The sequence below is a fragment of the Oncorhynchus masou genome, chromosome 31, assembly GCF_036934945.1.
Source record: "Oncorhynchus masou masou isolate Uvic2021 chromosome 31, UVic_Omas_1.1, whole genome shotgun sequence".
Classification (NCBI taxonomy): domain Eukaryota; kingdom Metazoa; phylum Chordata; class Actinopteri; order Salmoniformes; family Salmonidae; genus Oncorhynchus; species Oncorhynchus masou.
This window is the reverse complement of record NC_088242.1, coordinates 12782929-12806586: the sequence shown is the minus strand read 5'-3', so window position 1 is coordinate 12806586 and position 23658 is coordinate 12782929. Positions and strand designations below refer to the sequence as shown.

The 23658-nt window shown below is 41.4% G+C and overlaps 1 protein-coding gene and 1 non-coding gene across 2 annotated transcripts in view; one reads left to right on the top strand and one right to left on the bottom strand.

Annotated features, from left to right (window-relative positions):
• LOC135523452 (CUB and sushi domain-containing protein 1-like) overlaps positions 1 to 23658 on the top strand; it is a 422532-nt gene that overhangs the window by 375565 nt on the left and 23309 nt on the right. The window contains exons 41-57 of the mRNA XM_064950127.1: positions 3024 to 3233; positions 4290 to 4478; positions 5353 to 5530; positions 6564 to 6709; positions 8463 to 8543; positions 8881 to 8994; positions 9681 to 9869; positions 9958 to 10104; positions 11219 to 11407; positions 13239 to 13424; positions 14047 to 14241; positions 15879 to 16052; positions 16710 to 16883; positions 17041 to 17214; positions 20684 to 20872; positions 21542 to 21715; positions 22409 to 22591. Of these exons, the coding sequence (XP_064806199.1) occupies positions 3024 to 3233; positions 4290 to 4478; positions 5353 to 5530; positions 6564 to 6709; positions 8463 to 8543; positions 8881 to 8994; positions 9681 to 9869; positions 9958 to 10104; positions 11219 to 11407; positions 13239 to 13424; positions 14047 to 14241; positions 15879 to 16052; positions 16710 to 16883; positions 17041 to 17214; positions 20684 to 20872; positions 21542 to 21715; positions 22409 to 22591 (2892 nt within the window). The remainder of the gene's footprint in view (positions 1 to 3023; positions 3234 to 4289; positions 4479 to 5352; positions 5531 to 6563; positions 6710 to 8462; positions 8544 to 8880; positions 8995 to 9680; positions 9870 to 9957; positions 10105 to 11218; positions 11408 to 13238; positions 13425 to 14046; positions 14242 to 15878; positions 16053 to 16709; positions 16884 to 17040; positions 17215 to 20683; positions 20873 to 21541; positions 21716 to 22408; positions 22592 to 23658) is intronic.
• On the bottom strand, positions 5235 to 5308 carry trnas-uga (transfer RNA serine (anticodon UGA)). The gene has a single exon. It is a non-coding gene; the product is annotated as a tRNA-Ser (tRNA).

The following is a 23658-nucleotide window of genomic DNA, read 5'->3' as shown; positions in this document are numbered from 1 at the left end:
ACATACAGTAACTGGTACTGTAGAATCTGTCAAGAAGGAATCAATTATTTGATTTTTTTTAATTTCACCTTTATTTAACCTGGTAGGCCAGTTGAGAACAATTTCTCATTTACAACTGCGACCTGGCCAAGAAAAAGCAAAGCAGAGCGACACAAACAACACAGAGTTACACATGGAATAAACAGACACACAGTCAATAACACAATAGAAAGTCTATATACAGTGTGTGAAAATGAAGTAAGATTAGGGAGGTAAGGCAATAAATAGGCCATAGTGGCAAAATAATTACAATTTAGCAATTAAACACTGGAGTGATAGGTGTGCAGAAGATGAATGTGCAAGTAGAGATACTGGGGTGCAAAGGATATGAGTCTGCAGCTTGAGTGATTTTTGCAATTCGTTCCAGTCGTTGGCAGCAGAGAACTGGAAGGAAAGGCGGCCAATGGAGGAGTTGGCTTTGGGGGGTGACCAGTGAAATATACCTGCTGGAGCACATGCTGCTATGGTACCCAGTGAGCTGAGATAAGGTGGGGCTTTACCTAGCAAAGACTTATAGATGACCTGGGTTTGGCGACCCAGTGGGTTTGGCGACACAAATATGAAGCGAGGGCCAGCCAATGAGAGCATACAGGTCGCAGTGGTGGGTAGTGGATGGGGCTTTGGTGACAAAACGGATGGCACTGTGATAGACTGCATCCAATTTGCTGAGTAGAGTGTTGGAGGCTATTCTGTGAATGACATCGCCGAAGTCAAGGATCAATAGGATAGTCAGTTTTACGAAGGTATGTTTGGCAGCATGAGTGAATGATGCTTTGTTGCGAAATAGGAAGCCGATTCTAGATTTAATTTTGGATTGGAGATGCTTGATGTGAGTCTGAAAGGAGAGTTTACAGTCTAGAAGGGCGGGCAGGTGCCGGCAGCGATCAGTTGAAGAGCATGCATTTAGTTTTACTTGTATTTAAGAGCAGTTGGAGGCCACGGAAGGAGAGTTGTATGGCATTGAAGCTCATCTGGAGGTTTGTTAACACAGTGTCCAAAGAAGGGCCAGAATGATGCGAGAATTGAACCCTGTGGCACCCCCATAGAGACTGCCAGAGGTGTGAACAACAGGCCCTCCGATTTGACACACAGAACTCTGTCTGAGAAGTAGTTGGTGATCCAGGCGAAGCAGTCATTTGAGAAACCAAGGCTGTTGAGTCTGCCGATAAGAATGTGGTGGTTGACAGAGTCGAAAGCCTTGGCCAGGTCGATGAATACGGCTGCACAGTATTGTCTTTTATCGGTGGTGGTTATGATATTGTTTAGGACCTTGAGCGTGGCTGAGGTGCAACCATGACCAGCTCGGGAAACCAAATTGCATAGCAGAGAAGGTACAGTGGGCATCGAAATCATCGGTGATCTGTTTGTTAACTTGGCTTTCGAAGACTTTAGAAAGGCAGGGTAAGATAGATATATGTCTGTAACAGTTTGGGTCTAGGGTTTCTCTTCCTTTGAAGAGGGGGATGACTGCGGCAGCTTTTGAATCTTTAGGGATCTCAGACGATACGAAAGAGAGGTTGAACAGGTTAGTAATAAGGGTTGCAACAATTGCGGCGGATAATTTTAGAAAGAGAGGGTCCAGATTGTATAGCCCAGCTGATTTGTAGGGGTCCAGATTTTGCAGCTCTTTCAGAACATCAGCTATCTGGATTTGGGTGAAGGGGAAATGGGGGAGGCTTCGGCAAGTTGCTGTGCGGGGTGCATAGCTGTTGACCGGGGTAGAGGTAGCCAGGTGGAAAGCATGGCCAGCTGTAGAAAAATGCTTATTGAAATTCTCGATTATCGTAGATTTATCGGTGGTGACAGTGTTTCCTAGCCTCAGTGCAGTGGGCAGCTGGGAGGAGGTGCTCTTATTCTCCATGGATTTTACAGTGTCCCAGAACTTTTAGTAATTTATGCTACAGGATGCACATTTCTGTTTGAAAAAGCTAGCCTTGGCTTTCCTAACTGCCTGTATATGTTGGTTCCTAACTTCCCTGAAAAGCTTAATATCGTGGGGGCTATTCAATGCTAATGCAGTACGCCACAGGATGTTTTTGTGCTGGTCAAGGGCAGTCAGGTCTGGAGTGAACCAAGGGCTATATCAGTTCTTAGTTCTACATTTTTTTAATGGGGCATGCTTATTCAAGATGGTGAGGATGGCACTTTTAAAGAATAACCAGGCATCCTCTACTGACGGAATGAGTTCAATATCCTTCCAGGATACCTGGGCCAGTTCAATTAGAAACGCCTGCTCGCTGAAGTGTTTTAGGGAGCATTTGACAGTAGGGGTAGTCGTATGACTGTGGACCCATTACAAATGCAGGCAATGAGGCAGTGATCGCTGAGATCCTGGTTGAAGACAGCAGAGGTGTATTTAGAGGGCAGGTTGGTCAGGATGATATCTATGAGGGTGCCCGTGTTTACAGATTTAGGGTTGTACCTGGTAGGTTCCATGATAATTTGTGTGAGATTGAGGGCATCTATCTTAGATTGTAGGATGGCCGGGGTGTTAAACATATCCCAGTTTAGGTCACCTAACAGTATGCACTCTGAAGATAAATGGGGGGGGGGGGGCGATTAATTCACATATGGTGTCCAGGGCACAGCTGGTGGCTGAGGGAGATCTATAACAAGCGGCAACAGTGAGAGACATATTTCTGGAAAGGTGGACTTTTAAAAGTAGAAGCTCAAACTGTTTGGGCAGTTCGAGCACAAAAATGGGATGTGTGGGCAAACGAGCAGCAATATTTCCAGTGTTTGGATTTTTCATCACTGGTTATTTGGACAAATCACGATTTCATGATTTCACAAAATCACGATCGGGTGTTAGCATCTTTTGAATTTCAGTAGGGGAGGGGACATTTGACCCATAGACTTGCCCGTAACTTTCAAAGACTGTGGGAATGTTTTGATGCATGTTTTGGTTGTGAAATAAACATAGTCCATCAACCGAAGCCTTTGTCCATACAGTGTATTTCATATAATGTTTCTATGTTTTACAGGGGCTCATATTCAGTTCTTCAACTTCTCCTCTGAAGACAACCATGATTTTTTAGAGGTGCGAAATGGGCCGCAGCACAGCAGCTCTCTGATTGGACAGTTTAGCGGAAGTCAGCTGCCGCCCAACCTGCTGAGTACAACACATGAGACCGTGATTCACTTCTACAGTGACCACTCTGAAAACAGGCAGGGATTCAAACTAGCCTACCAAGGTGAGGTGTACTTCATTTTCATCCACCATGTCTAGCATGGTTTCCCCTCACCTAAAAGAGCTTGGTTTGTATTGGTTTCAATTGACAATTTGTTGGCGCTAGGCTTGGATGTTGTTTTGGGGCATTTGTGTCAAATCTGGGAAAGAATCTATGGGAATGTCTGATGTGAAATCCTTATTGATACTGTTTTTATCTGTCATCTGTTGATATGGTTTAGCTTTCTTTTTAGGATGATTCAAGGTTAAATGCAAAATAGATGGAATGTCAGCTTCAAGGACTTAAGTACCTGTCAGTTAAATTATCTGAGAATCTGCCCTCTCAGGATCATTGAGAGGTTACTCTGTTATGTTGCTTCTCCTGCCTGGACAAAGCATTCAGAATCAATGGAGAGCGGCATTTAGATGTTGAGTGCACTTTGATGTTATGGGGCTATTTTGCTTCCACTGGTCCTGGGGTTCTTGTTACGGTCAATGGCAACTGTAGCTGTTGAGTGCATGGCTTCCACTTTTCAAGAGATAACCCTGTGTGTCATCTTGTTCCACATATAGACCAGAAGGTTCATATCCTGGCTTTTCCTCTTCTCCTCTTACTAAAAAAAACACCACATCTCATTTAATAATTGCTCTCTCATTGTACGCAAAAATAATGTGAACTTGATCGTCAATTTCCAGCACTGTCAAGCTTCAATAGATTGTTGGAGTAACGTTGCTGTAACGTTGCTGTATTTTTTAGGTTGAAACAGAAAAGTTTATTGGTTTCCTGGCATCCATTTTTTGTTGTTGGCATTATGCTTGAAATAGACATGTCATAGTGACATTTCGTGAAAATGTGTCTGACAGGTGTCATGTGTGTTCCAGTACTGTCTCAAAAGGTTAAGTGGGATGGGTCACCTGTGGGCTGTTGACGACAGTCCACATAATTTGTTTGAACATTTCTTGTTGAAATATGTTTTATTTTGTTGTGGTGTATGTGCATTCCTGTTATAAGAAATATGTATTTTTATTGCATAAGCTTGTAACCACAGTTTTTTTCCTGACTTTCTCTCTTGCGTTTTAGCATATGAATTGCAGAATTGCCAAGACCCTACTCCATTCCCTAACGGATATATTATTAATAATGACTACAATGCTGGCCAGTCAATAACTTTTGAGTGCTTTCCTGGATACGTTCTGATTGGACATCCTGTGCTCACATGCCAACATGGAATCAACAGAAAATGGAATCATCCCTTTCCCCATTGTGAGGGTGAGCATGGGTTAATATTATACATAACATATATTTTACCAAAAGCATCAATGGCTTCTTTGCTCCATTTATCAAACTATTTTAGAATGTATTTGTTAGGACGTTTTTATCAGCCCTATACTAGATGTTATTATAGAACCCTCGTAATACTGTTGTGAAGTTCTGTTTTACTGTATGAAAAAAGGCAGCGTTTCCCAAAACTGCCTCTCATATTACTGCCTTTGAAAACTGCTCCAGTTGAGACCCACACTACTGGGACATGTGCTAAATTTCTTCTGCATTGAGCAGTGTACGAGCTGGTAAAGGCTTACTTAATCAATACCTGCAAAGATTTGTTAGAGCTTTCCCTCATTCAACGACATGGTATTTTGGATGAATGGTGTTTTGGAGGTGTATTTGGTAAATTGGGTTCTTGTTGAAGTTATCACTGCATCCCTTTTGGGTTCAAAGTTGTGCAGGATGAACTAATCCTAGATACCAGTGAAAGAGACACTTACCATGATAGTATAACACAGTATGGGGTTTGCACTGTTGTCAAAACTGCTCATCATATTTAATCTACAAGTAATACAGTGTACAGATATTTGAAATTAAGGTTCAATTGGTGAAGAAATGTTCTTAAGTTGTTAGCAGACAAATTACTCCAATCTACTTAACATCAATTTTTTACTATATGCTCTACGTTTAGCAGACAGTTTTATTCAGAGCAACTTACAGTACTGAGTGGATACATTTAATACTTTTTCCCCCTGTTCTGGTCCCCCGTGGGAATCGAACCCACAACCCTGGCGTTTCATGCACCACACTCTACCAACTGAGCTACATGGGACATACCCTCTGTGATGATACCGCTCCGTCTTGTCTTCTACTGCAGCTCCATGTGGCTACAATATGACAGCTCAGAATGGCACCATATTCTCGCCCCAGTACCCAAATGAGTACCCTAACTCACAGGACTGCACCTGGCTTATCACCGTGCCACATGGACATGGTATTTACATCAACTTCACCCTGCTTCAGACGGAGCCTGTCACAGATTACATTGCTGTATGGTAAGGGATTAATGGTTTCTCACAAGCCCCATCAGTTCATAATTGGCTGATGTGTCTTTTACTGTGAAAAACTACCATGAACTTCAGAGCACAGGACGAGCAGGTTGACGTTTATTGGAATGAGTCTTGTCCTGAAGGCAGAGCTGAGCGATTTCTGCTAGATGGGGCAGTCAAAATTGTCTGTATTGTAAAAATTCAAGAAAAATTGCTTTTTGGTCTTAATTTAAGGTTAGGGTTAACACTCAGTGTGGTTAAGGTTAGGGTCAAGGTTAGGTTTAGGTTTAAAAATCTGATTTTATGACTTTGTGGTTGTGCCAGCTAGTGACCACCCACTGGGCACAGACGTCAGTTCAACGTCTAGTTTTGTTTTATATTTAGTTGAATTTTCAATGAACATGAATTCAATGTGCAAATCCAATTAGTTTTCCACATTGATTCATCGTCATCAAATAATTTGGGGGGGGGGGTGAAATGATGTAGAAACAATGTTGATTCAGCCCGTTTTTGCCCAGTGGACACTGCGGTGCTGCCTCCAGAACAAAATTCATGACGAAAACGCTAACCTGCACAGGAAAACCCAGAGTTATACTGTAAATACAGCAAGACAGGAAACAAATCAACATAGTGCCTTTTTATTCCTTTTACTAGTGAAGATGAACTTGAATGTCACAATATAATAAGTGCATGCCATGGTTTAATCTGCAGCACCCGAGAGTGGATTAAAACTATGTATTTCAATGGGTAAAATACACACTTTCTGCCACAATACAGCCCTCTGTGAGTTACATGGATAATTCATCTTCAGAAGCCATTAAAGGAGGCCAGTAGTCTGTAAAGTCATCATTTTTTGCTGTTTTCATTCAACGCTGTCTGTAATGTAATGGTTTTTATATGAACGTCAGCACAAATCTTGCTATAGATTTGAGAGCAAATCAATTCAACCATGCCACACTGAAATTCTGGACATTATTACAATGTTTAATGTGTGTGTTACAAATGTAATGCTCTTTCAATGTCTTCTGGCCTCTTCCAGGGATGGCCCTGAGCAGAGCTACCCACAGCTTGGGATTTTCAGTGGTAATACAGCGCTAGAGTCAGCCTACAGTTCTTTCAATCAGGTCCTTATCAAGTTTCACAGTGACTTCTCCACAAGTGGATTCTTTGTCCTCAATTTCCATGGTCAGTTTCTCTTCCAAATAAAAAAAAATGTTGTAGCTATAATTCATACTGCTACTGCTAAAGCTTGCTGATTCCCTGTTTCGAAAATATTTCAGAAATAAAGTTATCTCATGTTTTTACTTTGTGACCAGGTGAATGTGGTCAATTGTCCTCTAACAGATTGTATTTATATGTACAGTGGAAGTCAGGAGTTTACATACACTTAGATTGGAGTCATTAAAACTCTCCACAAATGTCTTGTAAACAAACTATAGTTTTGGCAAGTCGGTTAGGACATCGACTTTGTGCATGACACAAGTCAATTTTCCAACAATTGTTTACAGACAGATTATTTCACTTATAATTCACTGCATCACAATTCCAGTGGGTCAGAAGTTTCCATACACTAAGTTGACTGTGCCTTTCAAAAGAAATCAGCCAAGACCTCCAGAATTGTAGACCTCCACAAGTCTGGTTCATCCTTGGAATTTCCAAATGCTTGAATGCACCACTTGCATTCATACAAACAATAGTATGCAAGTATAAACACCATGGGACCACACAGCCTTCATACCGTTCAGGAAGGAGACGCGTTCTGTCTCCTAGAGATGAACATACTTTGGTGCAAAAAGTGCAAATCAATCCCAGAACAACACTAGGACTTGTGAAGATGCTGGAGGAAACAGGCACAAAAATATCTATATCCACAGTAAAACAAGTCCTATATCGACATAACCTGAAAGGCAAGGACAAAGCCACTGCTCCAAAACCGCCATAAAAAAGCCAGACTACGGTTTACAACTGCACATGGGGACAAAGATCGTACTTTTTGGAGAAATGTCCTCTGGTCTGATGAAACAAAAATAGAACCGTTTGGCCATAATGACCATCATTTGGAGGAAAAAGGGGGAGGCTTGCAAGCCGAAGAAAACCATCCCAACCATGAAGCACGGAGGTGGCAGCATCACGTTGTGGGGGTGCTTTGCTGCAGGAGGGACCAGTGCACTTCACAAAATAGATGGCATCATGAGGAGGAAAATATTGTGGACATATTGAAGCAACATCTCAAGACATCAGTCAGGAAGTTAAAGCTTGGTCTCAAGTGGGCCTTCCAAATGGACAATGACCCCAAGCATACTTCCACAGTTGTGGCAAAATGGCTTAAGGACAACAAAGTCAAGGTATTGGAGTGGCCATCACAAAGCCCTGACCACAATCCTACAGAAATTTGTGGGCAGGACTGAAAAGGCGTGTGCGAGCAAGGAGGCCTACAAACATGACTCAGTTACACCAGCTCTGTCAGGGGGAATGGGCCAAAATTCACCTAACTTATTGTGGGAAGCTTGTGGAAGGCTACCTGAAACATTTGACCCAAGTTAAACTATTTAAAGGCAATGACACCGAATACTAATTGAGTGTATGTACATTTTTGATCAACTGGGAATGTAATGAAATAAATAAAAGCTGAAATAAATCATTCTCTCTACTATTATTCTGACATTTCACATTCTTAAAATAAAGTGGTGATCCTAACTGACCTAAGACAGGGAATTTTTACTAGGATTAAATATCAGGAATTGTGAAAAACTGAGTTTAAATGTATTTAGCTAAGGTGTATGTAAACTTCCGACTTCAACTGTATTTGCCCATCCCTTTATCTTGTGTGATTTCTTTGTTTTTTAGATAGATGAAGTGATAGAATACGTATCCATAAGTATAGTATACTGTGGATTATGTGATTTTGGCCAATTACTTAATTCTTTCTCTCCTCCAGCCTATCGTCTAAAGAAATGCCCACCTCCACCAACAGTGGAAGAAGCTGAAATAGTATATGAAGATCAAGATTATGAAATAGGTAAGTTTGTACCAGAGAAATGGTCAACACTGGGTTATATAATTCAACACAGAGTTGCAGTGGGACGTCAGATAGTGACCCGCTACATGATTCAGTTTAAACATGTTCCTATGTGACTTTGAATCAGAGGTATAGCATGCTGGAGTGTGAACCTTTATTTGAAATGATCTTGGACAACCATGTTAGGGGTATATAGCAGGTATATAGCAGGCTGTTATGTAATATAGCTGTTGGCATTGTCTCGAGAGACATAAACATAATATCCAATGTAGGTTTCCATCAGACGTAGATGATATCACATCTGCTATAAGACGTATGAAATCATTATTTTGTCCAGGAGACGTTGTGAAGTATCGCTGCTTCCCTGGATTTACCCTGGTAGGCAACAGTGAGCTTACCTGTAAGCTCAACTCTCATCTCCAGTTTGAGAGTCCTCCGCCAACTTGTGAAGGTAAGGTGATTATTTTATTTATTATTCCATTTATAACATGATGTGAACTTTCAGCTCAGATACTTCCAGTTATCTGCTTTTACAAACGTATCAGTTTACCTGCCTGTTTTTGTTTATATCTGACGTTCTACCCGTGTTTCTTTGTATCCTTCTGATGACTCCTTTATACGACACTATTACTAGACATTGTTCCAAGGTGTGCATCAGCCTGTTAAAAAACAAAGTGCAGCTAGAGTGTAGCAAGACTCTCTGTGACTATTTGAAATCGAAGCTCTGACTGAACGTGAGTCACAGATTGAATGGCTTATGAATGGTGTGCATATCATTTCTAATTATAGTGCCAATGTGATGACACAGATGGAAGGCAGCAGTATGGTTCCATTAGCAGAGCACAAAGTACATTTTCTAGAGAGATATGGAGATAAGCGCAGCAGAGTTTCCTTAAATGTTGTAATTCCGTAATGCAGCTATGGTCCATTCGGTTTGTTTTCATTATCATTTGCCCACAGGGTAGAAGTGGAAAATGCCTTCACATTATTTCTTGCCATAGATCACTAACCCTGAGCTCATTTGGATTTAGCAACCTGGAGAAGTTCAAGAGAAGTACAGTTGAGGTGATAAAGATGTGTACTGTAGCAGTAACTAACTATTTCTCATTTGTCTGCATGTGTGTGTTGTGCGTTTAGCCCAGTGTCCTGCAAATGAAGAACGCTCCTCCTCATCAGGAGTTATCCTTAGTCCAGGTTTCCCTAAAAACTACCCCAACTCTCAGACCTGCTCCTGGGTCATCAGGGTTCAACCTGCGTACACTATCTCCATCTTTGTGGAGATGTTTCAGAGTGAGAAGCAGTTCGACGAACTTGAGCTCTTTGACGGTAATTTCCTCTACCAACAGCCAAATAAGTCATATGCATGTTTTATTTTGTTTGTTTTAAAATGTGAGTGTTACTTTTGCTCTGTTAGGACCATCTGGCCAGAGCCCTTTGCTGGTGGCCCTTAGCGGAAATCACTCCACACAGTTAAACTTTACAAGCAAGACCAACCACCTTTACCTGAGATGGTCCACTGATCATGCAACCAGCAAAAGAGGATTCAGAATCCGCTACACAGGTTTGTAGTGCATAACAATATGTTTTAGTTTGTGAAAAGGCTTTAACACCTATGTGCTGTGGGCATGTCTATTTCTACTAATGCATCATCATTCGTATGTTTCATAACAGACACCAAATGAAACATTTGAATTACAGGACATTCAAAAAGTGGGACAGCGCCATAGCCTTTTTTCTCTTGTATGGGTGTCAGAGAAGCTTAGACACCAGCCTCTGTCCTCTGAGGCAGTTGCTTTGGATCCAATGTAGGTCAAAGAGTGTGAGGCAGTTAGACTTTTACAAGTTAGCCCTCATTAGACAGTATACCTGCAGGGATCCTTTTGCAAGTCCTTCATAATAGAGGTCAAAGATCCGATAATGAATTTGGCTGAATAACCGCCATGTCCGGTGCCTCAAACCGACATTTCCACCAATGACCAAACATGATATATAGCTCACAAAGCCCGGTGGCAATGATTACTCTCCATTTCTTCTCTCTTCTTTTCTCTCCCTCTGCATTTTCTGTTGCTTTTCTTCTCTCAATTCATTTTAGTCGATAATTTTGCCGTTCCAGCCCCTGTGCTGGTTATTATTCCAGTTTGTTTCCACATGTTTCCCCATTTATTCAATTTGCCATCCCTTGTGCGAAAAAAATGACTCGGTAAAAAAATTGTTACATTTCATTGAGGCCTGACGTGTCAGAATGAGTGATGGTTCCTGAAGGCTTCAGAGTGGCTACCTCAGTGCTGTCAAACTATGTAAAAGTATTTTTAAATAATGCATGGATGTTGAACACAGACAGGGTAATACACCTCCGTTTGATCTTTACAAAACTGCTTTGGGAGTGAAGAAGTCTTTACCCAGTCAAGGGATTTTTCCCTTCGTCTTAAACAGTCCATTGGTCTTTCATCAAAGTAAATAAGAATGATGCCTGGAGTTTTAACATGAGGTCTAATCACCTAGAACCTAGACTTAACCATTTAGTACTAGTCATCTGGTGGATGGATTTAATCTAATGTTATACTAATATAATGTAATATGAAGTACTAATGTATATCTAGTGTATATCGTTAATCATTTAGAAGGAGGAATGGTATACACAAAACACTTAAATTGCTCCTTTCTTTTCAATTTAGCTCCTTATTGTAGCATTAACGACCCACCTGGAAATGGAGGGGTGCTTAACCGAACAAGAGAGATCCCAGGAAGCAATCTGCAGTACTATTGTTATGCTGGCTACAGACTAGTGGGGCCCAGAAATTCCACCTGCCGGTTACATCCGAATGGACTGTATCATTGGGATACCCCAGCTCCACTATGTCAAGGTAATGCAGAATGGCAAATGGCATTTACAGACTCGAGGGGGATTCACTTTAATGTCTGGTGAAAGTCTTGCAAATGTGATTGGGCTCCCTCTTGTCACAATGTTGACATGTGTTTGTGGAATTGTGATTCATTGTCTATTTATTTTTCTCCTTGGTCTTCAACATAGCAGGCTACAATTCATGAATATTTCTTACTATCATAGAAAATATCTTAATGAATAGATTCTGAGAAGTCTTTTAACAAACTTTATTCAGAAATATATAATAATTGACAGTGATGTAACTGACCCTTTCAGCATTGTGTTCACTAGTGTGACAGCCCATTGCTGTAATGAGGTGTATATTTGCATAAAGGAATAGAGTCTAAGATGGAGCTAATTACTTCTGGGGGTTTTATCTTTAATGCCTGTTTGCGATAGAGCATGCAAGACAATTATCTATTTTTAAGGTACAAAGGAAACTGTGTCCACTCATTTGTGGTAAACTACAGGTGGGTAACTAGTGAACAAAACAAGATAGCTGTTTGTTATCCTCACTAAACCTGATAGGAAATTATCATTTGATATGATGAGATCATCCGTTCAAATTTGCACTGTATTCTTAAACATGGTATTCGAACGGTAAGCGTGGGTTTAAGCAAGTTTATGCCACAATCTTCAACGGTGAATTTCTGGTTTCCATTGTACTCTAATAGTTGGTACATACTAACAGAATAGGTACATACTTTGCTTACTTCCTCTTTGTCCCTCCCATTTGAGACACACGGCCACTATAGTCAGAACACAGAACACTCCTGTGATGAGAAGTGTCCATAGTGTCTACTAATTATGTGAAATAATTTCTGTAAGTGCTGAGAATAATCCATTCAGCTGTTCTTAAGGTCATGGAGAGGCAGTGGAGGATTCTGGCTTCTCTGTTTAATCAAATCAAAACAAATGTTATTAGTCACATGCACCGAATACAACAGGGAGACCTTACAGTGAAATGCTGAATACAACAGGTGTACTTTACAGTAAAATGCATACTTATGAGCCCCTAACCAACAATGCAATTTAACATAAGAATAAGAAATAAAAGTAACACGTAATTAAAGAGCAGCAGTAAAATAACAATAGCAAGAATATACATAGGGGGGGGGGGTACCGGTACAAAGTCAATGTGTGGGGGCACCGGTTAGTTGAGTTATTAAAGTAACTATGCATAGACAATAACAACAGAGAGCAGCAGCGGTGTAACCGGGGGGGGGGTGCAGATAGTCTGGGTAGCCATTTGATTAGATGTTCTGGAGTCTCATATCTTGGGGGTAGAAGCTGTTTAGAAGCCTCTTGGACCTAGACTTGGCACTCCAGTACCGCTTGCCATACGGTAGCAGACGGAATAGTCTATAACTAAGGTGGCTGGAGTCTTTGCCAATTTTTAGAGCCATCCTCTGACACTGCCTGGTGTAGAGGTCCTGGATGGCAGGAAGCTTGGCCCCTGTTATGTACTTGGCTGTATGCACTACTTGGTGTGCTTGGACCATGTTAGTTTGTTGGTGATGTGGACACCAAGGAACTTGAAGCTCTCAACCTGCTACACTAATCCAACTTAAACATAAGGTTGTGATCAAAGTGGACAAGAAAACAGCCTAATTGGTCCCACTGCTTTTACTGGAACTTTGAAGACATCTATTAGCTTGAATTGTTCTCGAAATATGTTGCTTTGTTGCTTTTGTAGATGTTCCTGTTGCTTTGGAAGATGAAATTCTGATTTGAATATACAGTTGCAGGGTGAGAAATTATCGTTTGATGAGAGTATAATTTTTTATATTTTCATATCTTTCCATTGGCAGCTATATCTTGTGGAATCCCTCAGTCTCCTGCCAATGGTTCATTCCATGGTTTCCAGTACACAGTAGGAAGCAAAGTTAACTACGAGTGCAATGAAGGGTACAGGATGGAGACAAGTTTCTCCACGAGCGCCGTCTGTCTGGAGGAGGGGACATGGAGCAATGCTGCACACCCACCTCTTTGTTTACGTGAGAAAAATAACCCTTTGTTTCTATGCCAACGGTATGTTAAAATCGCCTGCCTCATTGAGCCACTGCAGTCAATGCATGTCTCATTAACATCCTCCTTAGAGAGTAATTTGGAGCAGGTAACGGGTGAGCAATAATGACTAGATTTTTGCAGTTAAGCACTCACACAAAAGAAATGGTAGGATGCAACCCCGCCTCCTCAGGCCTGCATTACCAGAAACACTCTCGGCAATCATATTTAAGTCATTTTGGGACATGACTGTTTAAATGACATGTTCATACTACAATGAGTGTGATTTATGTGAATATAATATATATGTAGATATATATATATATATATAACAAATATATAACAAATATTTTTATGCTCATTATACTTTCTAATTTGCTTTGGCATTTCTCAGTTTTATTAATAGAATGTAATACTATGTATATACTGTAGGACAAAGACCGATAATGTACACATCAAAAGACTTTTAGAATATCAAATCACTAAAGTTGGAGAACGTAAAGGAAATGGAGATTTTTTTCTCTGTCATGTCTGTATTTTTGAGTGTGTTCAGAATGAAGGCCAGGGTCACGGTATTCCATTAACTCTGGCCTGTTCTCTCTCCCCCCACAGCGATCCAGTGCCCTAACATTGAGAGCGTGCTCTCAGAACACATGGTGTGGCGGCTGATCTCGGGGTCACTGAATGAATTTGGAGCTCAGATAATGCTGAGCTGCACTCCTGGCTTCTACCTCGGAGGACAGAGGACAATCAAGTGCTTAGCTAATGGAACCTGGGCTGGAATTGAGGAGAGGTCTACCTGCAAGAGTAAGATACATACTGTGCATGTACCACAAGGCTGCAGTGCTTAGAGTTATAGAAAATAACATTTCAGTAATTTAGCAGTATTCTTATCCAGAGCAACTGACAGTAGAGAGTGTATACATTTTCATATATATTTTTGAATACTGGTCCCCAGTGGGAATCAAACCCACAACCAAGGCTTTGTAAGCACCATGCTCTATCAACTGAGCTACACGGGAAAGATTATAATTTGTAAGAATGGAATGCAAGATACTTGACATTTTGAGTATGAATAGTACCTTTTTCTAATTACTGAGAGCAATTTCATTGTCTGACCGGGGCTGTAATTCAGACTGGCAGTTAATAAATCTGAAATCCTCTGTGCCTCTTTGTGGCTCCCAGTGTATTTCTGGACCGTAACATGTATAATCCCCAGGATTTGGTGTAGTAGCTGGAAAGTCGTAAGGAAGTATCCAAACTTGCTATTTGTTTTGATCACAGCTCTACCTATTTCCTCTACTTAAACATGTTGTGTAAACAACTGCAGTGGTGATGAAGTAATCATGGAAAACAGCCTCTGTCTAATTAGAGGTCAGAGGGAGAATGTAAATATTTTGATTAGCGGGGACTTAATAGTTAATGTGTTTACATGTCATTGTGTACATGCAAAGGCACATTGGCCTTGGCTTCGATTGGGTGCATTCAGGAGTCCCTGGTGTGTTTTCTGATCATTCCCTGGGTACCTCCTTATGGGGAAGACATGCATTATGCTCAGGGATGGAATCTAAGGATTTTGGGCACTGGCCAGCTGGACTAATAGAATAGACCATTATTTTTACTAGCCTGGGTCCAAACTCTGTCATGTGAAACATAAAAAGAAAACATTTTACTAGCTGGTGGGTTAGTTGGGAAAATGTTCTGATAGCCCGGTCAGAAAAGTACTAGCCTCGGGCTTGTAGGATAGCTTCATTTCCATCCTCTATATGCTGCATGAGTACTCATTTTCATCAATAGCCAATGTCCTTACATAATGTAATGTTTAGTGCCTCCTTTCTATTATGTGGTGAACCAAACTGTATGTGAATTTAAAGATGGTGAATGCACAATGACAAACAAACAAGCATACTGTTGCATTTGTTAGAATGGTCTGACAAAACAAAAAGGACAATATATAATGAATGTTAGCATAACAGCCAGCAATGTGTGTTTACATAAGGTAGTTGGATATCTAAATGTATTGTAACATTTACAGGTAACTTGTGAGGGCTGAGTCAATCAGCTGCTGTAAGAAAAGACGTGCCACTTCCCCACTTAGTGTTTGAGTACAAATACACCAGTGGAGGCTGGTGGGAGGAGCAATGGGAAGATGGGCTCATTGTAATGCCTGAAATGGAATCAAGGGAATGGAGTCAAATGTGGTTTCCATATGTTTGATGGGTTTGATATTCCAGCCATTACAATGAACCCATCCACCTATAGCTCCTTCCAACAGCCTCCACTGAAATACACAATTCTCTGCATGCCTTTCATTCAGGGATATCTAGTCATTGTAGATCAAAATGCTCCACTAATCAGTCCTTATTGTGGAATTTGTTTCCACTCAGGCACAGTGACGTGCAACCAAGTATAACTCAGTCTCTGATTGTCTGTGTCACTTCCAGTTATCTCGTGTGGGGACCTCCCCTCTCCTCCCTATGGCAACAAGATAGGAACCCTGACTACATTTGGCGCCACAGCGATCTTCATGTGTAATACGGGATACACACTGGTGGGGTCACATGTGAGGGAATGTGGGGTCAACGGGCTCTGGAGCGGAGTGGAAACCAAATGTCTTGGTACAGTAGAAATGTTTTTTTTTTTATGATTAAGATTTCTGTCTTCTCATCCTGGACGAGCTCCAAAATTGTATCATCCTGGATGTCCCCCAATGTTATGATCTTGGACGAACACCAAATGGGGTAGAGCACCTTTATGGTTTTCAAATCATTATGCCAGAAACACATTAAGATTCCTCAGGTTACAGTTGATCTGCTTCAAACTCTTGAAGGTCAACCTCTTTAAGGTAATTTCGCTTGAATTACCAGTGTCCAAATTTGATGTAGGGTAGGCAACTTCTTATACTGACCATTCTATAATTAGATTTAATCTGACCCCAGCAGTCAACTCCAAAATGTCAGTAAAAAATGAAGATATATACTGTACCACCAACATTATTATCAATTAGATTATCGATCAGATAAAATTATCGAGGCAGTTCTCACCACAAAGACATGAACTATCAGGGGAGGTAAGGATCAAATGTTTTCATATGTCAAAGTGCCAAATGGTTATTACAGTCCTGAGACCATTTCAAATATGTGTGTTGGGGAATAGAAAGAAAGTTTGCATCTCAAATGTACCCGTTCATGCCAATCCACACTGTCTCAACTATGTCAAGTATCATCTAAGAACTGAAAATAAGATGCAAGTATCTGGTTCATTCTCCCTTCTAGCTGGCCACTGTGACTCCCCTGATCCAATCATCAACGGTCACATAAGTGGAGGTGGCTCCAGTTATCGTGACACTGTTGTCTACCAATGCAACCTTGGCTTTCGCCTTATTGGAACATCGGTTCGGATCTGTCAACAAGACCACAGATGGTCCGGACAAGCTCCTGTTTGTGTTTGTAAGTGGATAAACTTCAGTTTTGTTATTGCCTTCATCAATTATTCCTTAATGATCAGAGATTTACAGGAATTCTCAATTCTCAACCCAATCACCATCACTAATAATTGTGTAAAACAATTTTTGCTCTCTCTTGGCTACCTCTACTTTTTTCAAAGCCATTACCTGTGGTCACCCTGGAAACCCAGCAAATGGTCGAACTAATGGCAGTGAGTTCAACTTGAACGATGTGGTCAACTTCACCTGCAGCACAGGATATCAGTTGCATGGTGCCTCAAGAGCTCAGTGCAGGATGAATGGACAGTGGAGCAACCCTCTTCCAGTTTGTAGAGGTAAAACACAGAAACAAATACATTCAATGCATTTCAGGTATATCCATTTCATTTGTGGGTAGAGTGCATACTTTATTTTGTAAAGATAGTTTTGCATGTCGATGGCTCAAAAAAGTAAATATATTTTACTCATTGTGTATTAAAGTGGAACTGACAGCATTTGAACTACTTTGCAGATATGAAACAACACATTCATAATATCAGTCAAAAATTCCCAGTTTATACTACAAAAGCAACTTTACGAGAGGTTTTAAAAATAGGTTATATATGACTCAACATTCCTTGAAGTACACGAAGGTATTATTGGCATAATAGATGGATGCAGTTCACTGCTTGATTAATATAATTCACCAAAACATTTATGGTTATTCTAAAAAATATTGCTATCAGGTTGTAAATTACAGCTGGCCATGGTACATGTTTTGCTGCCTCCATTCGGGATGCACCGTTTCAATGACTCAATATTTTGGACAAAAAATTACGAATGTAACTGACTGGGAATGTCAATACAATTAAACTAGGAAGGGCTCTGATCACGTCAGTAATAACGTGGCTAATAAGCTAGTGTATCTATTTATGTAGCAAGCTAAAAACAACACGGAGCCAAACGTTAGCTAGCTGCTAGGAGGATGTCATGCAATATCATTGGAGGAGTGGGTGAGTGACTGACTTTCCCCCCTCATATCGTTTTTCGGTGACTATACACAGCTAAAGATGCAGGTGTCATTTGCTTAACTAGCAAGAACTTGAACGACTGTTGCGCAGTTAACATATCTCTTGTTTTCCCAAATTCACTCTCGTCTGAGTGTGCCAGAGCATCTGATGAATTTATGAACTCGCAACACCCGCTGAATATGCGCGGTGTCAGTAAACAAAAGTAGTAGTTTGTCATGAACGCTCTACATAGCATGTAAACAGCCTAACCAGCTCTGCTACAACGAGCAAAATGGTCAGAGTCAGGTGTTCTCTCATTTGTGTCCGTCAGTAGCTAGCTAGTAAGCTAGCCAACTTGCTTGGTAGGGACATGAAAGATTGCATTGACAGGCAAGCTGCAGAAGGACCAGTAGGATATAATTCCCCATTGGTTATCAGTGAAATTTTGACGGGCAACTAGCTGAAAAGTTCGAGTTTATCTAATGTTCATTCGTTACATTTTAGCTCATCTTGCTCTGGCTAGAATTAGTTGTTGATCTTCTTGATGTGCATAACGGATGGAGAGAGAGCCTACATTTTCATGGTTGTTTGATCAATAGGACTGTAAAGTTCACAAATGTAATGTGACAGAATGTGCAGAAATCCATTCAGGTGTATTTTGTGGCTTTTGCCGAATGCGTTCTAATTTCTAAAGTTGCGCTTTTGCTACTGCCTGTAAACACACACAGTGTTGCCAACTAATTTTCAGAGTAAGTTGCTTGAGGCAGGTTGATTTGTTGCTAAATTACGTGATGTCATTGCGTGATAACGTAAAACTGCGTCATTACGTTGAATCCACAATAACGTTACTCAAATTGACTGGCTATCTCGGCAAAAAAATATGATTTTGACATTTGTTCTGGTACAGACTCCCACTCTTTTCTGTACAAGTTTGATTGAGACATGTTGATTAATGTTATAAGTTATGTCCAAGATCAAACTTTCGTGACCAACTATATTCATTGGGTTTGTCTCGTCGAAGGCATATACTACTGCTTGCTGCAGTCAGCCAACAATGATTAGCAATTTTCTGAAATTGCTGCTGGCCTTCTGCTGACGTCACTCACAATTCACTTTTGCAGCCAGGCACGTGTGTTGTGACTGAGTGTGTGACAGAGAAAATCGTTTTTGTGTCATTTAGAAGGAAAATACGTGCGTTTTAGCGTTTGAGTCACTTTTCAAAAGTTGCTAAAAGTTCCAAATACATTTTTAAAAGTAGCTCAATTTGTTGGTAGGTGCTGTTTGAAAAAAAAGTTGCCAGGGTAGGCTGAATAGTTTCAAAATCAGGCAACAAAATTGCTAAATAGGCATCACTGAACACACAGTCCACTTCAAAGTGAATGGTGGCAAATAGCTTGTTTGCATGAAGGCCTACTGTAGCTCTAATTGGCTATGGCGTACTGGTCTGCATGTTTTGGAAAAATTACTTGTGTCATGCAGAAAGTAGATGTCCTAACCGACTTGCCAATACTATAGTTTGTCAACAAGAAATTTGTGGAGTGGTTGAAAAATGAGTTTTAATGACTCCATCCTAAGTGTATGTAAACTTCGACTTCAACTGTATTTGTATGACTATAATGACTATGACTCCATGCTGAAAAAGCAAGGGAAAACAAGGTCAAAAAAAGTATCTATAAAACAAAAAATAAATAGCCTCCTTCACCTGCCACAACAATGGTCAGTCACTCCCTCCCTCAGACTGTTCAGTATTCCTACAGTATGTCAGTGTGCTCCCTGCTACCTCAGCCTGCAGTATTCCTACAGTATGTCAGTGTGCTCCCTGCTACCTCAGCCTGCAGTATTCCTACAGTATGTCAGTGTGCTCCCTGCTACCTCAGCCTGCAGTATTCCTACAGTATGTCAGTGTGCTCCCTGCTACCTCAGCCTGCAGTATTCCTACAGTATGTCAGTGTGCTCCCTGCTACCTCAGCCTGCAGTATTCCTACAGTATGTCAGTGTGCTCCCTGCTACCTCAGCCTGCAGTATTCCTACAGTATGTCAGTGTGCTCCCTGCTACCTCAGCCTGCAGTATTCCTACAGTATGTCAGTGTGCCCCCTGCTACCTCAGCCTGCAGTATTCCTACAGTATGTCACTGTGCTCCCTGCTATTTTGTAAGCCACTCTGCACACCCACACCCAGGGTTCCAACAATCACCTTTTTTCAAGAGGGTTACCTGAATAATGGTGTCTATTAAAGGCAAGGAACATGCCAATAGCAGGTGCCAATTATCAATTTCGGAGGGGTTTTTCCAACCTCTCTGTCCCTAGGGGTTTAATTGACTGCCAAGGCATTGGCAGCTGTCACTGAGGGAAAGCGATCTGTTTAGCTTCCCCTGGACATTAACTTTAGGCTGTTTTTTTGTTGAAGGGCAATAGCTGAAAACAATGTTCAGCCAACTCTGAGGCAAGACGTACAGCTTATTATTGTTACTGGGGCTTCCTGCCCTGCTGGTTTAAAGTGCAACTGAAGTACATAAGGAATCTACATTTTTGTGACAAGTTAAACTGAACAGAAACTGCATATCAACCCACATGTATGACATTTCTACACAGTTATTAGAGTAAATGTATGTCAAATGCTATTGACTGTAGAAAATCTGTAGTTACAGTACATGAGAGAAGCTGTATATCTTAAAAAGCATGGATGGGTTGTTTTGAAATGAATCCGAACTTGAACAGAAATCTTGCTATTCAAGCTTTCCCATTGATTTCCCTTCTCTTCTCACTCTTGGGTTCACTGTCAGACTTTAAGCATGCGGACGGTTTTATCTTGCAGTGGTAAACTGCTCCGATCCAGGCTTCGTGGAGAATGCCATTCGTCACCCGCAGCAGCGCTTCCCCGAGAGCTTCAACTACAGAACCAGTGTGATGTATCACTGCAAGAGGGCCTTCTATCTGCTCGGCTCATCACTTCTCACCTGTCAGTCAAACGGCCTCTGGGACAGATCACTTCCTAAGTGCCTTTGTGAGTAATATGCTGGGATTGTCTTGCTCAGGGTACAAAAAGTGGTAGAGGTAGAATCTGGGTCCCAAGTGGTGTGGTTAGTCGCTGTTGGAGAATGATTTTTTTTTTAAAGTGAAATTTACTGTTCTTATTGTGGTGAGAAAGAAAGAATCATTATGGCTGTGCTGAAAATGTTGTATATAGTGTTAATGTTAGTGATGAAAGGGGGTTGTGGAAGTAGTAGTGGTAACAGAGAAGGCATGGAATAAGAAATTGGGGTGTTCAAATCAAATGTTTATAGTAATAACAAGTGTTTGGGTGCTGGGTTCAAAAGGCATATACTTGATGAAAATAACAGACAGTAACAGTAACACTGAAGGCACAAGAAAAAATGAAGTATATCTTGGGCGGCAGGTAGCATTACAGTTTGAGCGTTGGGCCAGTAACCAAAAGATTGCTGTTTCGAATACCCGAGCCGACAAGGTGAAAAATCTGTCGATTTGCCCTAATTTGCTCCAGGGGTGCTGTACTACTATGGCTGACCCTGTACAAAAACACATTTCACTACAGCTATCTGGTGTATGTGACAATACTACCATTTTTATAATATTTTCTTTAGATACATGATGGATATAAAAAAGTATTTCTATCAAATGTCCTCTAAACATTTTTTCTCCATTTCACCTGCAGCTATTTCCTGTGGTGATCCTGGCACACCGCCCCAAGCTATTATGTCAGGTAGGAAGTTCACCAACGGCGCCGTGGTCCATTACACCTGCAGCCACGGCCGAGCACTGATTGGGAACGCCACGCGCTACTGTCAGGAGGACGGACGCTGGAGCGGGCCACAACCCTACTGCTCAGGTATATCCATCAGCAGGGACCTACACCCTTTGAAGAACCTCTTTTGGTTTGCGGTAGAACCGTTTTTGTTCCAAATAGTTCTACCTGGAACCAAAAAGGGTTCTAACTGGAACCAAAAAGGGTCCTGCGGCTGTCCCCATAGGAGAACCATATTTGGTTCCAGTTAGAACCCTTTTTGGTTCCAGGTAGAACTATTTTGGGTTCCATGTAGAATCCTCTGTTTAAAGGGTTCCACATGGAACACAAAATGGTTCTACCTGGAACCAAAAGGGTTCTACCTCGAACCAAAAGAGGTTCTTCATAGGGTTTTCCTATGGGGACAGCCTAAGAACCCTTTTTGGTTCAAGATGGCACCTTTTTTTCTGGGTGTTGCACACTGCCAGGCAGGGAAACCTGAAGGCTCTCCAATGGACAGAAATAACACTGAGTGACAGGTTTCAGGGAAGTCAACCCCAGCTGAAAAAACTAGGGGTTTCTGTGGGGTTTTCAAGTTTTGTAGCGAGAGCTATAGGAAGCAAGCACTCTGGGTAGAGCCTTGGTAGCCTTTCATGGAAGTTAAAAGGGAGTGTGGAAAAAACTATTTCCATCTCAGAAAACAAGGCTAGAATGACTGATATGCACTGCCTATGGACCTTCTGTAGTGAGTGATGGGTGGTCGTTTGAGCGTTGGATATTTTCTCTCTCCTTCATTAGGCGGTAGTTCCGGGGAGTGTGGTGACCCTGGAATCCCACCTCATGGCTCCAGGTTGGGGGACGAGTTCCAGCTGAAGAGCCTGCTGAGGTTCACCTGTGAAGCCGGCTTCTCCCTGAGTGGCTCGGCTGAGAGGACCTGCCTCCTCAATGGCTCCTGGAGTGGCACCCAACCAGTCTGTGATGGTGAGTCCCCTGCCATATACGGTGCATTCGGAAAGTATTCAGACCCCTTGACTATTCCACATTTTCCACATTGGATCCTTTCCTGGTCCGTGAGTTTTGGTGGGTGGGCCTCTCTTGGCAGGTTTGTTGTGGTGCCATATTCTTTCCATGTTTTAATAATGGATTTAATGGTGCTCAGTGGGATGTTCAAAGTTTAGGATATTTCTTTATAATCCAATCCTGATCTGCACTTCTCCACAAGTTTGTCCCTGACCTTGCTTAATGGTGTTGCAGACTCTGGCACCTTTTGGAACGGATATATACAGTGCCTTGCAAAAGTATTCAGCCCCCTTGAACTTTGCGACCTTTTGCCACATTTCAGGCTTCAAACATAAAGATATAAAACTGTATTTTTTGTGAAGAATCAACAACAAGTGGGACACAATCATGAAGTGGAACGACGTTTATTGGATATTTCAAACTTTTTTAACAAATCAAAAACTGAAAAATTGGGCGTGCAAGATTATTCAGCCCCTTTACTTTCAGTGCAGCAAACTCTCTCCAGAAGTTCAGTGAGGATCTCTGAATGATCCAATGTTGACCTAAATGACTAATGATGATAAATACAATCCACCTGTGTGTAATCAAGTCTCCGTATAAATGCACCTGCACTGTGATAGTCTCAGAGGTCCGTTAAAAACGCAGAGAGCATCATGAAGAACAAGGAACACACCAGGCAGGTCCGAGATACTGTTGTGAAGAAGTTTAAAGCCGGATTTGGATACAAAAAGATTTCCCAAGCTTTAAACATCCCAAGGAGCACTGTGCAAGCGATAATATTGAAATGGAAGGAGTATCAGACCACTGCAAATCTACGAAGACCTGGCCGTCCCTCTAAACTTTCAGCTCATACAAGGAGAAGACTGATCAGAGATGCAGCCAAGAGGCCCATGATCACTCTGGATGAACTGCAGAGGTCTACAGCTGAGGTGGGAGACTCTGTCCATAGGACAACAATCAGTTGTATATTGCACAAATCTGGCCTTTATGGAAGAGTGTCAAGAAGAAAGCCATTTCTTAAAGATATC